At 40.1% G+C, this 16678-nt stretch overlaps 1 protein-coding gene across 1 annotated transcript in view; it reads right to left on the bottom strand.

Moving 5' to 3' along the window:
- Positions 1–16678, bottom strand: part of LGR4 (leucine rich repeat containing G protein-coupled receptor 4) — a 41752-nt gene that overhangs the window by 3482 nt on the left and 21592 nt on the right. The window contains exons 4-15 of the mRNA XM_018081848.3: positions 12674–12889; positions 11942–12013; positions 10442–10510; positions 9780–9851; positions 9622–9693; positions 8888–8956; positions 8374–8445; positions 7228–7293; positions 5131–5202; positions 4706–4831; positions 3196–3317; positions 2521–2589 (exon numbers count right to left, since the gene is read on the bottom strand). Of these exons, the coding sequence (XP_017937337.2) occupies positions 2521–2589; positions 3196–3317; positions 4706–4831; positions 5131–5202; positions 7228–7293; positions 8374–8445; positions 8888–8956; positions 9622–9693; positions 9780–9851; positions 10442–10510; positions 11942–12013; positions 12674–12889 (1097 nt within the window). The remainder of the gene's footprint in view (positions 1–2520; positions 2590–3195; positions 3318–4705; positions 4832–5130; positions 5203–7227; positions 7294–8373; positions 8446–8887; positions 8957–9621; positions 9694–9779; positions 9852–10441; positions 10511–11941; positions 12014–12673; positions 12890–16678) is intronic.

Here is a 16678-nt window from a genome sequence, read left to right as displayed (position 1 = left end):
AAATTCAATTTAATCAGCTTCAATAAGGACAGGAATTTACCACAAGCCCTGTCCTCCATCCTTGTCACTGAAACACACTGTGAGCTTGGAAAGCCATATGGGAAAAAGATTTTTTTTTCTTCTTCTTTCGCCACTTAAAAATGCTTAAATAGTAAAAAAAGCCCAGCAAGCAAAATAACAGGAGGCAAGACAAGGAAGAAAGGTCACTACTACTGCTTATCCTTCTAATCCTTCTAATTGCTATTTATTCCACAGGGAAGTCCTACTGATTTTAAGTAACAGTTAGAAGAGTTGAACCTCTCCTATATCCCCATTAGGCACCGCTAACTGTCCAAAGCTCAACAGCTGGGGATCCCTCCCTGCAGTCAGGGAGCTGAAGGAAAATGCCAAACTGTGCAAAGGCTGGAGCTTCTGAGCCACACTCAGCCTGTGACCCTGGCTCTGCACAGCACATGCCTTCCCTTTTGGCAGGGGAAAGATAAGGACAACCCATCCCTAACATGGGCTGAAACAGAACTGCACAGAACGACTAAATGTCAGTGCAGGGATCTCCCAAGGCCTTCCAGCAATTAATGAACTGACGAGACAAAAATTAATATTTTGCTCGTTTAAATGAGCGAGCTTCATTTATGGGCATGAAATAATGGTGCTCACTGGATGAACAGACCAGTAAAATCAGCAGTAATATCCCTTTTTAGGAAGTATGCCCAAGTAAGGCATCCATGCCAGAATAATCAGTTTTACAATACGTTCACATGACACAACGATACCAGCTAAGCTGATCTACATAAAAATAAAAACAACTTCCCACTTAGGAAACTTAAAAATGTCAATTCTGTGCTTATAAAAATCAATTTGAAGCCATTTTTCTAGAAGCTGTACTTTAGACAAACAAAACCCACCACCCTTTCCTATCTTTCTCCTGAAGCCTTGCTATCCTTAGAGTTAAAAGCTACCCTCCTCTCTCACTGATATTTCCAGCCCATGTGGGAGGAGGGGAAAAATTCATTCTCAGAAGGATGAGTTTCACATCTTTCAGAGAACCTGAGCTACTTGAACACCACTGTTCAGCAATCCATTCCTGCCATTAGGCAAAGTAAAGGTGGATCTACAAGTTGAGCAGTGATTCAGAACTTACATGGTGGGTGGAGAATCTTACTTATGACCAGATGACAACATGGCACAGAAACTTGTTAGTATGGGAGGGACTGGTGAAAAACAAGGCAAATTTTGAACTTGTAAAACAAGCTCTTCGTTCCTTTTAGATCTACTACAGCATTTCTGGCATGGGCAAAAAGACAGAACTGAAGACTTCAAAGATTTAACCCATGTAACACACCATCTGAATTCTCATTCTGTGAACAGGAGATCAAAAGCAAATAAGTAGCATTAACAAATTAACTCTCAGATTATGTACAATTACATTAATAATATATTTGACTGTCTGACCACAGTTCTTTTTGGCTGTGATCAAGAAATCCTTGTGATATGCTGGATACTAAAGCTCGAGCTAGCCCAAAAGATGGAGAATGAACAGATTTTCATAACGTAAAATACAAGTTAGGAGAAAAGAATGAAATAAGACTTGGATAACTCCTGCTCATCCAGAAGTAACTTTACTGGAAGCATACTGTTTTCCCCATCTATGTGTTCCTTTTTATGCAAACAGGAGCATACAAGATGTACGGAAGGAATCCTCTGGAGAGGCTGTGGCAAAGGCAAGGAAGTAGGAAGCACCACCATAATTGCTTTCAGGAGCTGAGTGGAACTATGTATGGAAATTTGCAGTTTGAGAAAGAGAAGCAGAAGGGCAGAAAAAAAGCCTGGAATGGAAATATTCATTGCAAAATCAAAGACTTTCAACACTCATGGACTGTTCAAGCCTGAATTGGTAGTTCTGGTATGCCAATAAGACTGTTCATTGCACAAGTGTCTCTAGCAGTTTAAGATGCTACTGCCTACTCCAACTACTTGTAACAGCCCTCTGCTCTCACTTAATGCAGCTACAGCAGGGCTGGGGAACAGATCAGGTGAGTGTTCCTCATCCACTCTCCTGCAAAGACACCAAGCTTCGTTAAAGCCACCAATGACAGCAGTCTGAGTCAAGCTTTCAGAACAAGGGCTGAACTGCCACTGAAACAGGTGAGCATTCATCCAGTCTGCCCCACAGACATCTCCTTGGCAAAAATAAAGCAGAATTAGGGGGCACAGTGCATTAAATACAGCAGACTCCAAATACAAGTATTACAATCTTGATTGTTCTGCTTATGGAAAGAAACTCCAGTATTTTTCCTAGCATAGTTCTCCAATAAAGTGCTGTGTGTCTAAAGCTCAGTCAAATCTTTGTGACTGCTCATCCAAAACTGACATCAAGTGATGTTTCACCCAAAGCATTGTATAAATTAATCTCCTGTGCACAGAATGATTACCAGGAATAAAACATGTAATTCTGCAGCCAGCTCTTTGCGTAACACCATGCCTGAAGTTCACAGTGTGGCTAAAGCACGTTACAGGATTTACCTGTTGCTGGTGTACAGTGAATAATAGTCTGTCCCAGTTCCTCATTTTCCTCATTTCTCAGAACATCAGCTGTAAAAGTGAAAAACACGTTAGTCATAGAAAGAAAATAAAAGTGAAATGCAGTGAAGCTGCCTAGGATGGGAGTAGTCTTTTGAGGGATCAAAGACCTAACAGTTCACCAGCTCTCCAGCCTTCAACAAGTGGAGTTGCTCTGGTTTGCCACATAAGGTCAGAAGCTCAGTGCAGAAATGGTTGCAGCAGTTTGAGTTACTCCTGCCTGACCCAGGTACTCACAATGCTTTATAACAAAGCAACATCTTTGATCACCAGGACTCTGAAACAGACAGTGGAAGGGACAAGCCCTGTCTGAATAGGAAGGTCGAAACACTGAGAACAATAAAACCATGACAGAAGCAATATTTGCAGTTTGAATTTTTTTTTTTAAAGTTGATTTTTTTTTCCATACAAGCAAGTTTTACAGCGCCCAACAAATACCTTTCACACATTTAGAAGGAACAAGGTACTGCTATTTGTTAGCAATTGCTAAGCACTTTCAGTTTTTGTAGCCCTATAAAGATTTACATTTCTCATACTCCCTTATTCAAAGACAACATACACTGTTATCTGAGTCCAGCACAAAACAATACTGCTGGTTATGTACAATGAAACATTTACCCTTCTCACGATCCATCAAGGCACCTTGATCTTGGTGACTGGAATCTTCAGCATTAGAGTTTAAATAAGAATCACAGCCCCAAAATGCACAGCACTGGTAAGCATATGGTACAGAGAGTGACCTGAAATACAGGCAGAACAACGAAGACTGGTAAGCATTGTAACCAAAGTTAAGATTACTATCTATTAAAAATATTTAGATAGCACACTTCAGTGCTAAACTTAAAGCTTCTTTTTTTGCAGTTGCCAATAAAAAACTACTTCAATTTGGAGCAGGTATAACCATTTCTGACAAACTCTTACACTGAGATAAAGGACAGGTGATGTATACAAGTCTTGCCTGCTGTGAGAAGCACAAAGAAAATGTCACTATGTTTAGCCCTCTACTATTCATTCTATTCCGTATACAAACCAAATTCTGATCAGTGTTTGTGGTGTTGCTGTACCATTGAAACTGAAAACTAAATAAGCACGCTAATTAAAGAGTAACTGTTTTGTAAGAAAGTTAATTCCCAGATGACTACAAGCTTTTAAGTTACCTCTTTCCTTCTCACTCTTCGTTTGTGGTACCAAAATAAGATTTCTAATTTTTTTTACACGTGTTTGGCAGAAATGGTACATACTATTATTCCGGCAGAGAAGTACACCTGCACACAGAGTTCTAAAAAACCCACATAACCCACATAAGCAATGAAGTAATAGCAGACCAGGAGCTAATTTTTTCTGACTCAAGACTACATTATCAACTATCTGCAGTATTGCTCCTGAATTCTCTTCTTGTAAATATTTAGGAGGGACGTCAGTCCAAAGAATCCCAGAAAGCATGAATTCTCAAACACAGATCAAAACCTGGAAAACAATCTGCTGTTTCCACAGTACTGCTGAAGCTTGATTCTAAAAGTGACATGGATTCTTTTACTGGCCTTAGACAAATTAACAGTAGCTTCATCTCCACTTTTTCCATTGGGCAGTGTGGGAAATAATTTATAACTGCTTCTTCTTAACGTGCAGAAAGATCTTTGAAAATGGAAAGCAGTTCATCCCTGTCTGATCCACCTCCCACAGAAATCAGTCACAAGTTTCCATTTGAGTGATTATTGTTACTCTTATCATTTGCCTCCAAGAACAAATGGTGTATGTATAAAGCATGGAGATCATGGAATGAGACACCTGTGCATCTGCTCCCATTTTCCACAGTAAAAGACAGATGTGCTCAGTTCAATAACAAATGGAAATCCACCCAAACCACTCCTCCCAAGTGAGATGGTGTCTGCCTGGAAAGTGGTGGAGGAAAAATAGAAAAGATACCAAGAAAATTGTCTGCAGATGGTTTCTTACACCAGAAGAGTCAGATGCCCTTTTATATCTACCAGCATTGAGGCACTACAGGACTCAGCAAAGGGCCTGATCATTTGTTATGAGTACTGTCTAAACTGGCTTCATTTATTGCCACATTGCTTGTTGCTGTGAGAACAAAGGAGGCACTCTGTGGCGTTATTTACCAACGTACCGGAGCTTCGCGAAGTTCTTTGCTGCCAAAGCTTCTTTCAGCTCAGAATTGCCCGTGAGTTTAAGCTGGTTCAGCCCACTCAGTCCTTCAGTCGGAACTGAAGTGAGTTCGTTGAAACTTAGGTCTCTGGAATGTGAATATTAAGACAGTGTTACAAACAAGGTAAGTTTGAAGACCCCATAGCATACACTTCATTGAAGCAGGAAGGACTTTTGAAGTCTCACAGAAGGCTGTGGTCTGGCATATACCTGTCAGTGCAGCAGGCACTCTAAACAAGTGTGCCCTGCATATGTTCAGCTAGCAAGAGGCTTCCTGATTTACAGATATTAAATGATGAGCATATATCAGTTTTAAGCTAAAAATATTCACTATCTCAGAAGTTTTATAATAGAGAGAGGAGGTGACTGCACAAATAGCCTACTTACAGGTTAACAAGAGCTCCAACAGAGATAAAAGCTTCTTTGTGGATCTGACGAATCCGATTTCTACTGAGGTCCCTGCAATGAATGCCAAGGGAGATTATTTTAGCAGTTTCACCAAATCTTTGTAACAGCCACTGTACTAAGAAAAAAAGCTAAGATCATTTCCCCTCTCTTCCCAGTCAGCCAGGTGCAGTAGCAGCCAAATCCCTTGGTAAGGCAGCTGTATCTGCTTCACCTCATCCCCACAGTTGAATCCATCTCCCACTCCTGCTCCCTTTCCCTTCCTTTCTGCTGCCAGGAGCACAACCTGTGCTCCCAAGGCAGAGGCTGGCTCTGGCACCACCTATTCCCAGCACGAAGGTGCCAGGACAACCACTTTGGTGACAACTGCACCTCTAGCAGGGCAACTGGCAGAGGTGGGGAAGAAACCAAAAGAACAGGCAGAAGAGCATCTGCATTTTTGGATGTCAAAATCCAGCTCCAGCTTCTGCTGGGCCACCACGACTTATTCTTTTTAAAATACCCGTCAATTTGTGGATTTTTTTCCCGATAATTTAAAATGTTTCTCATATAATCTTCATATACCTAGAGATGTAAAGGGACAGGATAATTTTGTTTACTGATCTGCTCCTCCTGAGGAAAACAGATAGGATCTCTCCAATAAATACTACATAATGGAATAATATGGTTATAATGCAAAATAGTGGAGCACTGGGAAAAAAGATCTCATTTTCAGTCTTCATATATATAAAAATATAGGCTACAAAAAATAGAGAGTAGAAGGAACAGGGCTGAAACTGGCTGCTGCTAGTATCTCTTGTACTTGGTTTACTTTATCTTAGGATCCAGCATACCTGGCCTTTTGCCATCAATCAAATTTACAGCACCAAACCCTGACATCCGTTTACACGGGAATCAAAAACATGATCTCGTTTTACTCAGCACTGTAGCTATGTACACTTACAGGATACGAAGGGAGGACAGTCCTTGAAAGGTGTCCTCTGCAATTTCATGGATTTGATTATGTTGTAAGGAACTGCAAAGGGAAGAAGCAGAAACAGAACTTTATTAGCTAACTGGGCTGACTTGAAACCAAGGGAGAGCTTGGTACCTGCTAATGCATGTATTTAGCCTTATCAGTGGTAGGATTTTTCTCATTTCCCCTGGTGGGCAGACAGTGTTTAACTGTTTTACATTAGCTACATTAATACAACCATGAAGCACTTTCGTGGCACCTCCGTCCAATGCACAACTCATTTAATTTAGAAAAGACTGTTAAGTGTGGGCTGAATTACTTTCAAGCTAAAAATAACACTGTGAATGTTGAAGAGTCACACTAAGATTTAAAACAACTGTACTCCATTCTGCAGGAAGTCTTTAGGCATATTTTAACCACAGGTACACTTCCATTTTCCAAAATGCAGATTTATGAAAGGAAAATATTGACAAATGCCTCAAGAGCTAGTGGGAAAATTTTAATTCCAGTTCACTAGCTCCCTTTACAGTGAACAATGGGTATGAGCCTGGAGATGTCATGAGTACAACAAAGGTCCATAGGCCTGCTAGCCCCACTCTGATTAAGGGGATAGAAATTTGAGAGGTAGAAGGAGAAGTAAGAACATACACAAGTGGAAAAATTGCGTAGGGTCTGGCAATTAAGCTTAAGTAGATTAAAAGCAATGAAATAAGGAAAAACAAACATGGGGTTTAAATGTGTCTTGCAGGGACTGGGGAAAAACCTCATTTTACACAAGCACATGGTGATGGCTGGAGGGAACTGAAGAGTGGAAGGGATAACAGGCAGGAAGGAAAAGATATAAATGCTCATTCCATTTATGTGCACAGCAATGCTGCCATGAAACGTGGGATTGAGGTGTGTCTTTCATTTCTTTTGTGCCACAGAGATAATTAAACATTGGCTAGTTGAGGAAAACGCACGTGGTTGAATTCTCTGTCCAGCACACTCCACTCCTCACAGAAGGTGGTCATCTCTGTCCTTAATTTTAGAAACTTACAAACATGAAACAAAAAAGTTTCTAGGGACGTGGACTCAGCATACTAAGGAGTTAATAAAGATAAACAACACTTATTTCTACTTACATTTCTTCCAAGGAATGGCAGCCCTTAAAACTTGGGAGGTCCTTTATATTGTTATAAGACAAGTCCCTTCAAAACAGAAAATAGGAAAAAGATGCTTAGTTCACATTCCTTTCTACTTGAAACCTCCCATCACTGGTAACTGTTAAATAGACTGACAGAAAAATCTTCCTGTTAGTACCATTCTGTGGAAAAACTAAGGGCAGTTTAGAGAAAATCACAGAGGGAACCCCAAGTGTATATCTTGGTATACACATACCCTAAAAAACATAGTGTATAAGTTCCCCGAATTTTGAGTGTTGTAATATAAAAAAAGCTTATTGATAACCTGCTTTTTTTTCAGAATAAACTGGATAAATTGTATGTAAGGCAGGAATTTGGTGCCAGTTTTGATGTAGTGTGCTGGTATCTCCTTAAGCAGAGCTAGGAAAGCTCAGAATGTTCTCTGAAACTATGTAGCAAAAAAAAAAAAGAAACTAGAACAAGCTAATAATCTCAAAATCTCTATTCAAAAGATAAACTGCTGTTTGAAAATAAATCCCACCCTATCATTCCTTCTCCCCATTTTTACTTATATAAAACAGAGCGTACTTTTTCTCCTCCCTTTTTCAGGATTTGCTTTTGTTCCACATTTTCCTGCGTGTATCCTTCACAAACATGGTTTATCCCTACTGTCCTGATGGCTTCAGATACCAGTTTGGGGGTTTTTGCATTAATTTTAACACATCCTTACTCCTTTTTCTGTTTGAGCTTTGTATTGCTCTGTCCCGTGTTCCCGGACACGAAAAGTCAAAGCACCATAATAAACTCTTCCTTAACCTCTGAATGTAGATGTTGTGTTAAGGATGAATGGTGGCAGAGTGAATCTGAACATGCAAAGACTGTTCTCTGCAGCACCATCTTACATATCTCTTATAACACATGAAAGAAATATAGTGCATCCCTACAAAGGGGACTCTGTTTAGGGAATGTAAGGCATTACATCAACTCTGCCAAATGTCTTGATATGAAGAACCAAAAAACCAAAATTTCCAACTTTGAAAGAACTACTAGGATGAGCAATTCAAAGCAATACTTTTGCTCTAAATTAAAGTTTCTTTCAAAGCATTCTGATGCAGATGAAAAGAGAGGCACAATATGTCTACTTACAAAGTTCGAAGGACCTTCTGCTCCTGGCATAAATTAACAGGAATACTGTTTATCTTGGTCCCTGTTAGAGTTCTGTGGAGAAAAAAAACCACACCAACAAAGTCACATATCTAAATGCCTGTATTGTTGATGGCAGATGGCATAACAAGCATATATAAGAGCAGAATAAGGATGGTGTCTCAGCTATCGGGGTGCTAGATTCACTCACCAAATTTTTTCTTTTTTTTTTTTTTTTTGGAAGAGGACAACTTTTCTGTTTTTCAGTTCTGTGAGAGGGGTTTAGTACCAATGGCCTTTTCATAGGCTTTTATCAGCTTACCCTACTGAAAAAACAGTGCCTCAAAACGTCAAAAGGCACCCAGGTATCACAGTAAGAAAAGCTGTATCATTACATCTATTGACAGGAAGAGAAATATATGCAGTTGCTCTCCAGATCCACTTATCGTATTTCAATTACTTCACAAGAAGCAAACCCAAGAAATTACTGAAATTTATTTCTGTAGAAGATACTTACAAGCTCTCCAGGTTTACGGTTCCTGTCAAATTAGGAAACCACTGCACCATGCTGGCACCCCGAATGACCCTAAAGAAAATCCCCATGGAAATTAGCTGTAAACTGTTATGAAATTGAGTTGTGACATTCAATCTTATTATCAGGTAGATATTTGCACTAAGGAGACATTCTAACACTCTCACTGCTTTTATTTAAATTTTACACTTGAATAGTGTGTGAAAGATGGTCTTTTCACTGCTTTTTATACTTCTCTGCTTGATGAATAACTCCTCCATGAGCAAACAACTGGAATTCATCAAACTGGAAAGAGTGATATCAATACACTTATGGAAAGTATAGTTTGCAGTTCAAAGTTTCACTCCATTTTGCTTATTTGTCACCCCCAGAAATGATATCTTTTGAGGGCATGCATGCACTAACCTGCAAAACATTCTCACAATGTACATCCCCCTTCAAAAAAAAACACTGAGGACATATTGCAGTTTGTTTAAGTAAGAACCTGAGCTTTTAGCCTGGGGTTATGTGTCTTATGAAAGGTAATAAAAAAAAAGTTTGTAGAGGATATTTACTAGAGCTTCTGAAGAAACTGGTATTCCCAACAACAACAATTTTGTTAAAACTTACTGCAAGAAAATTATAAGGTAAGAGGGAGTCAGAAAATTTATTTATTTTGAGTTCTTGGCCACCGTATTTCATACCCATTCATTGTACTATATTGTCAAGAGAGTACTTACAGGGAATGCAGATCTGACAGATTCTGAAATGCTGAGTTCCCCACAAAAGACAAAGGATTATCATACAAATGTCTGGGAAATGAAAAACATGTTTCAATGGTTGTTCTTAGAGTCACCATCTGCTAACAGCTAAAAATAGATGCATGAAAATTACTTACATCGTTCGTAGAAGGGGGTTTCCTGCAAATGCACCATCAGGAATTATGGAAATGTAGTTACTGTGAAATCCCCTAAAGATATCAGCAAAGAAGAAAATCAACATTTAAAAATACACTGCCAGCAGATTCAACCAAGAGTTATTTTCTTCACATCTACTCAATTCCCAATCCTGTCAAAACCAAGATTGCAATTAAATAGGAATAAGTTAAACTGTAGGAATAACTTTAAAGGTATGATTTCTGCCCACTGCACATCAGCTAAACTGAAAATATTTCATTAGAAAGAAATTATTCTGTCCAAACATGATGCTGTACTTTCACTTTTCTTACTCCTCTCTTAAGAAGGGGACAAAGAAAACATGTATGATCAATGAATACTTAATTCTGCTACTGGAAGCCAAAACCAGCTTGTGATTAAGATCTATGCTAATGGTTCTCCTGAATAAATTGCTTGCTTATGTAACTCAAAAATAATTTTCAACACATTCCTCTCTAGATGATGATTATATTTTTCTTTAATTATAGCTTCACTTAGCATAACTTAAACTGATTTAGGCTGCTGCATAATGAGACAAACACTCTTAAATCCAGGAATTTCTTTTCTTTTTTATTTATGGAAAGGAGAAAGAAACCAGTGAAAAGGGAGAATAAGTAATACTCACAACTCCTTTAGACTTGGGAGAGCTTTTATGGCTTCAGGGAACTCTACCATATTATTATAATTTAAATCCCTAGAAGAAACAAAGCAAGAACATTAAAAAATTTTAATAGTAGTCATGAATTGTCAAAACAGTTTTTCTTTAAGACAGTCCAATGAAAGTAAAAAGTTCTCAGAACACCTTTAACTAGACCAAAGAATAACTTCAACTTAGATTTAGTCTTCTGATGTTTTACATGCTTTATAACCAACTAATAACTTAGGTAAGATATTTAATATTATCCAGAGGATTATTCATATTAAGTCAAATAATATTTCCTTACGGCAAAGCTCAGTATTTTTCAATACCTCACAGATTTTTCTTCAACAGAATTTACATGGAAATGAACTATGATTTCAAAGATTATTAAATAATTTAAAAAAACCCTAGTAAAAATGATTACTCTTTATTAATTTACTAAGAAACTTTCTGTCCAGGTTTTATAAAACAACCAGTAAAGAAGCCATTAGGTAACAGCAGACCTCATAGCAAAAGCAATTACAAATAAAATAAATTAGAAGCACAGGGAAGTCTCATGACACCGAATCAGTACACGAGTGCAGGGATCTGTTGAGTTCTCAGTTAACATTGCACTGTTCTAGCAGTAATGTCAGGGCTTGTCACAGTCTTTTTCTCTGCAAAAGGGATTCCTTTATGAGCAGCAAAACCCATTTTCAGTCTCACACCAGCTGCGTGTGTTTACACAGAATGTCATTAGTTAACTGAGGTTCTAAGAGACTGACAAGATGGAGTAAGCAGCATTTCTGGACTCATCCAAATTCCTCAAGTTAACAGAGGCTGTCACTGGCTTGCCCTTGCCCTCCTTGCTTAGTTTTATTTATTTAACGTTCTCCTAAGCATAACAAAACGCACGGCTAAGGGAGATATTGCTTGTTAGATATTCACTGAGTGAGCAAGGGAAATGGGAGATGTAACCCAAGCAGCTGAAAGCCCTTCCTTGCCCATGAGGCACTCTGGAGGAGGAGGAGCAGTGAAGAAACAGCCCACTGGGGCCCCCTCGGAAACCTCCTATTGTCACCCGACAGTTTTGGCAATGTATCTTAAATGTGTTTAATCCTACAGCAAACCCGAGAAACAAATATTTGTCCCTTATCACCCCTGGGGCCACTCAAACACTTGTGATACATCCACCTGACTCAGTGGAGTGCTATGCAAAGATACACCAGCTAGATCAGGGCTAAGAACATTAGAGCCACATCATCCAGCACGACATTTCACCCAGGCTAATATTTACCTGCTTCTCAACAGAGTTAATTAGTTTTGGTGGAGCACTGCACTGATACCAGCCTTCAGTTCCAAAACCTGAGCTGGACCTAAGTGTTAGTGGCATGTGTTGCACAGTGCCTGATTTGCAAAACCTTCATCATAACAGTATGGTAACCTTGATTAAGCTGAGAATGAGACAAACACTGAACAAGAAATTGTTTTAAGAAACATACTTACAAGGTTTCAAGGTTGTCTAATCCATCAAAACAGTGCTTTCCTATAGTTTTTATTTTATTATTATGAAGATGTCTAAAAAGTAAAACCAAAACAAAGTGAATTATTTCCTATAAGTTAACACATTAGCAGATATTTCTATGAACTCAAGAGAGTTCAATGGTTTAGAAAAAACCATTGCACGGGGTAGATTACATAGAAGAATATCTTTCACTCCCAGACAGAAATATATCATCCTCATATTGGAACAGAATAGATTGCCTGCAGTCAAGACAACCTATTTTAATTCTTTATTCACCATCCAGAAGTGTGATAAAAATATGATTTAAACATATAAATCAAACTAGTTTTTCACATTATTTCTTGGAGGTTTTTAAGCCTACACAGAAACACATCTCAGATAAAACATCATTTTTTCTTCTTTTAATATCTCTGAAAGCTTTCTCTGACAACCACTGGTTTGAAATATTCATTCCTATAATGAGATATCAGGAATACATAAATCAAATTTCACTACCCACAGCCCATCTGACTTTCTGTTTAGGAGAAAGTCTTGAGCAAACCTTGGGCGGGTTCTCTAGTGCACATGGTATCATCTGGTGCTGGCAGCACAGGCTGTCTCTAGGATAACTGAGCTAAAACGCAGCAAAACAACCCTTTTCAGCGCCAGCTCAGATTAATCAAAACCGGAACGGAGGGGGAAGGCGAAGTGACCCACGAAACACAAATACTCACAGGACAACAAGGCTGGAGAGGTTTGTAAATGCATAGTCAGGGACGTGTGTGATCTTGTTGAGGGCCAGCGTTAAGGCCTGCAGAGAGGGCAGGTTGCTGAGCGGGTAGATGGGAACTTCTGTCAGACTGTTGTCATCCAGCCAGAGGTGACGCAGCTGCACCAGACCCTCGAAGCTGTCCTCTGGTATGGCAGTGATGTGGTTGGCATCTAAACGCCTGTATTGAAACAGAAAGAATTCCTGTAGCAAACTCCCAAACTACAGATCAGCAGAAACATCAGTTGAAGTCCTATTACTCTTTTTTTTTTTCTCCCCCCACGCTTATATGGGTTTTACTGAAATAACCTGGAGGTTATTCTATACCACCCGATGCCATTGCTGGAGGCAGGAGGAAGGGAGACTCTTCTGGGAAGAAGGGGTCCCTGCCAGGTCCACATAGTGCTGGGGGGGAGCAGTTGGGTGGTGTTGTTTCCATGTGAAATATTCGCCTCTTTCTTGTACCCTCTGTCATTAGTATTGTTGTCGTTACCGTTTGTTTTATTATCTCGTTGTAGTTTCCAGTAAATTGTTCTGCTCTCAACCTGTTACCTTCACCTTTTGTGGCTCCAGTTCTCCTCTCCAGCCCACTGCAGGGGGAGGAGTGAGTGGGCAACGTGTGGTTTCAGTGGGAGCACTGTATTGGAGAATACCATTCTTAAACCACAACAGTGACACACGTGGAAGGTGACATACCTATCTTTCATGGAGAAAAATCAAACCACACGTAACTGCTACAGTTACCAGCTTACCTGTGCTACAGGGTTTCACCTCTGCTTCAGGTTTCAAAGCATCAAACAAAAGAACTCCACACCTGGAAAGCCAGGTTGCCAAAATGCATGTGCTCAGCTCCAGATGTGAAGCCCTCATGGCAGGAGGCACAGGTGTTACTGTCAGACCAGAACCCTGATCCACGACAACTGACAAACCTGATCCTGCAACTCGGTCAGGCTTTGGCAGTGACAACTGAAACTCTCACACAAAATGACACGGGATTTTTGCTCATGCCACACATTCTGGACCAATCTGTTTTTTCACCTTCCTTCACTAGCAGTGCAGTTGTTTGGACAGCACCACTGGCAGCCAGGGTGGGCAAAGGACACAGACAGAGACCAGTTCAGATTTGTCTATGCTATGCCACGTAACCATATGTGCTTGGGACAAAAGTGGAAAACCACCCTACTAAAAGCCTGGGCTTGGATTTAAGCATGTGGAAGCCCCAGGAATGAGAAGAGGAAAGGGATAACCCAGGAAAAAGCAAAACATTTATAAAGCAGTGATAGTCTGTGAGATTAAAAAAATGGACTGTAATGGATCTGAGAAGGCATAGGGCTGAGAGCACCAGGCAATTCTTGACTGTCCTCCGACCTAGACGCTGTCTTCTCTAGGTCAACACACAGCTGAACCACGTTGCTGCACACACAGTGACTTCACTGCAAACACAGAAGAAGACACCTTGCATAACTGTTCTGAAATGAGTGCTGTACCAGCCACGGCAGTGTGCTGCTGTCTGGGGAGACAGAACAGACACACCCTCCTCCACTAGCATTGATGCTTACAATGATACAAATCAGCAGAGGTCTGGAGTTATATTAATCATTCACTTTGTTTCTAAAGCCATGATCAGACATTCTCTTGAAAGTCTAGCTGGTAGTTTCAGAAGTCATTGCCTCCAGCCATTCATCTCAACCCTCTCCGGGCAGGCAGCGTGGACCAAGTGACTGCTGTGCTTGTCCCCAGGCACAGTCACAGTACTGAAAGTGGTTCTGGATCCCAACACTTAAAGGACATGCAGAATTCAAAGGGAGAAGCTGGGCAGGACAAAGAATTAATGCAGAAGACAAGTTTGATCATGAATTAACACAATCTATTTCCTTAAAACAGTTTGTTGTGATGCACTTGGTTTACATATTTCAAATTGTTAGGGAAGAAAAGTCAGCAGCTGAAATTCCATTTAATAAAAAGTCAAAAAATACATCAAATTAAGCAACAAATATACTAATACAAGTGGGAACTTACAAAACTGTCTGTAGTCAAAGCTCTCCCTTAAGATGAGTGAGGTGCCATTAGCTCTAAAACTGTACATCAAAGAGCTAATTCCTATGGTTCTTATACTGGCATCCCCTTATCATTTGCCCCATGGTCTGACAGGTGTGTATGATATTCTGTTTGAATGTTCTTAGGCTGTACTGACACTAGAACATTTCAGAGAAATTAAAGTCTGATGATAATAAAGGAAAAAAAAAAGGAGGGGGGGAGGAAAAAAGCCTGCGGCTCTGCTTCAGAAAAAAAAAAAAAAGGCAACTAGAAATTACCTGTCTTTCTTCTCTCCTAAATTCATACAGCTCCCTGAAGATCAAAAGAATTATTTCCCAGTGGAATAAACATATCTGAGTCTTCTAATTTCTCCCTGTCCTGCCCCCCCAATTGCGTTTTTGGGTTTTTTTTTGGTTTTGTTCTGAGGGGTTTTTTGGGGGGGGAGGGTTTATGGTTCTTTTAAGAGAAGCAGCACACTCAAGAGGCAGGCCTCAATCATTGTGCCTGGTTGTCAAGTGCATTTGCACTTCCCCTGCCTCTTTGCTAAATTCCATTTATTCTAGCAGACTCTGGAAAACAAAAACACACAAGGAAGCCCCAAGTCCTGCTCCTCCTCCCCCACCCTTAAAGCAGAAGATAACCAGGGGAAGGGTGGGTGCCTGCAACGAGGGAGTCGAGCTCTCAGCCAGGGAGAACAAAGAGGGTCAAGGAGAAGGAGCTGGACCCCGAATTCTTAGTTTGCTTTGCCAAGACCTCTGTTCCCCAGCACAGGCAGATCCGGTACCCCAGTAACTGCACCTTAAACTGATGGCTCTTCACAGCCATCCAGTCCCTTGTGCTTGTTTGCTCCTGCCCAGAGCAGTGAAGGTGTGGGTGGGGGGAAAGAACACCACCAGCCACCCACTGACATGGAGCAGGGAGGTTTGGAGGGTGAAAGGGAAGTTTTTAACTTATTTGGCCATTTCTGTCTTACCCATATTTCTTTTGTGTTCCTTCATGTCCCTTAGTGTAAGCTTAATATGCTATTTTTCTTTTCCAAACAGTCAAAACTTATCCTCGTGATGCTGAATGCACAAAACATGGTTGAAATGCTTCTATTTAGTGTGAAATGCATATAATGAAGCATTTAGTGAAACAACTGAAAAACAAACCTTTTTGACAACTTTCACAAAATATTAACAATTAAGGACCACACCTTTTCTTTAAGGTGGATAAGGGAGTATTCCCTGGCTATGATAACTAACAAAGTACAAGTAATATTCTCTGCTTGGACTGAACTTTGTACAAAGACTGTGTTTTTCCTTTGCAGTGTTGAAGACAAGACTATGTTCTTTAAAAGAGAGCTTGCAGCATGTACTTAGTTCCTTAATCTTCCAAAGCTACTCCAATTCCAGTTTTCCTATAGGCACTGGCTTGTGAGAGACCTTTACATTTTAGTCTGTAAATTCAGAGTTCACTTGGGGAGTTGTCATCTTCACTTTTATTACCTTTCAGGTTCCCTCCTCACACAAATACCAACTCCACAAGAAGAAAAGAGCAGGAGGATGACAGAAACCTATACATTCAGCAGTTCTTACCTCAGTATTTGATATATCGTTAAAACAAGGACATAGCAACTGAAAGGTCTATCAAACAATTATCTCTGCTTTAGGGAAACTAGGACTAACATGAACTCCTACCTCGATTCAAATGAGTAAGAGTTCCAAGCCTAACACACACATGTAAATGAAATTTTACACATATACACACGCACACTGCTTAGGGCAAGTGCCCTACAGCCTGCATCCCCTGTGAGGCCTTCCAGGACCAGCCTTGCTGGCTCTCATCTGTGACCACTGCAGTCTTCCAGGCTTCACCAACTGGGAAATTTTAACAGCCTTGGGCTTACAGCAGGAGTTTACTGCTGATGTTGATAAAAGACAAATCACTCCCA

Source organism: Manacus vitellinus, unplaced genomic scaffold (genome assembly GCF_001715985.3).
Source record: "Manacus vitellinus isolate BGI_N305 unplaced genomic scaffold, ASM171598v3 scaffold_57_pilon, whole genome shotgun sequence".
NCBI classification, from domain to species: domain Eukaryota; kingdom Metazoa; phylum Chordata; class Aves; order Passeriformes; family Pipridae; genus Manacus; species Manacus vitellinus.
Note: the sequence above shows the minus strand (reverse complement) of the source record. Positions and strands in the feature narration are given on the sequence as shown.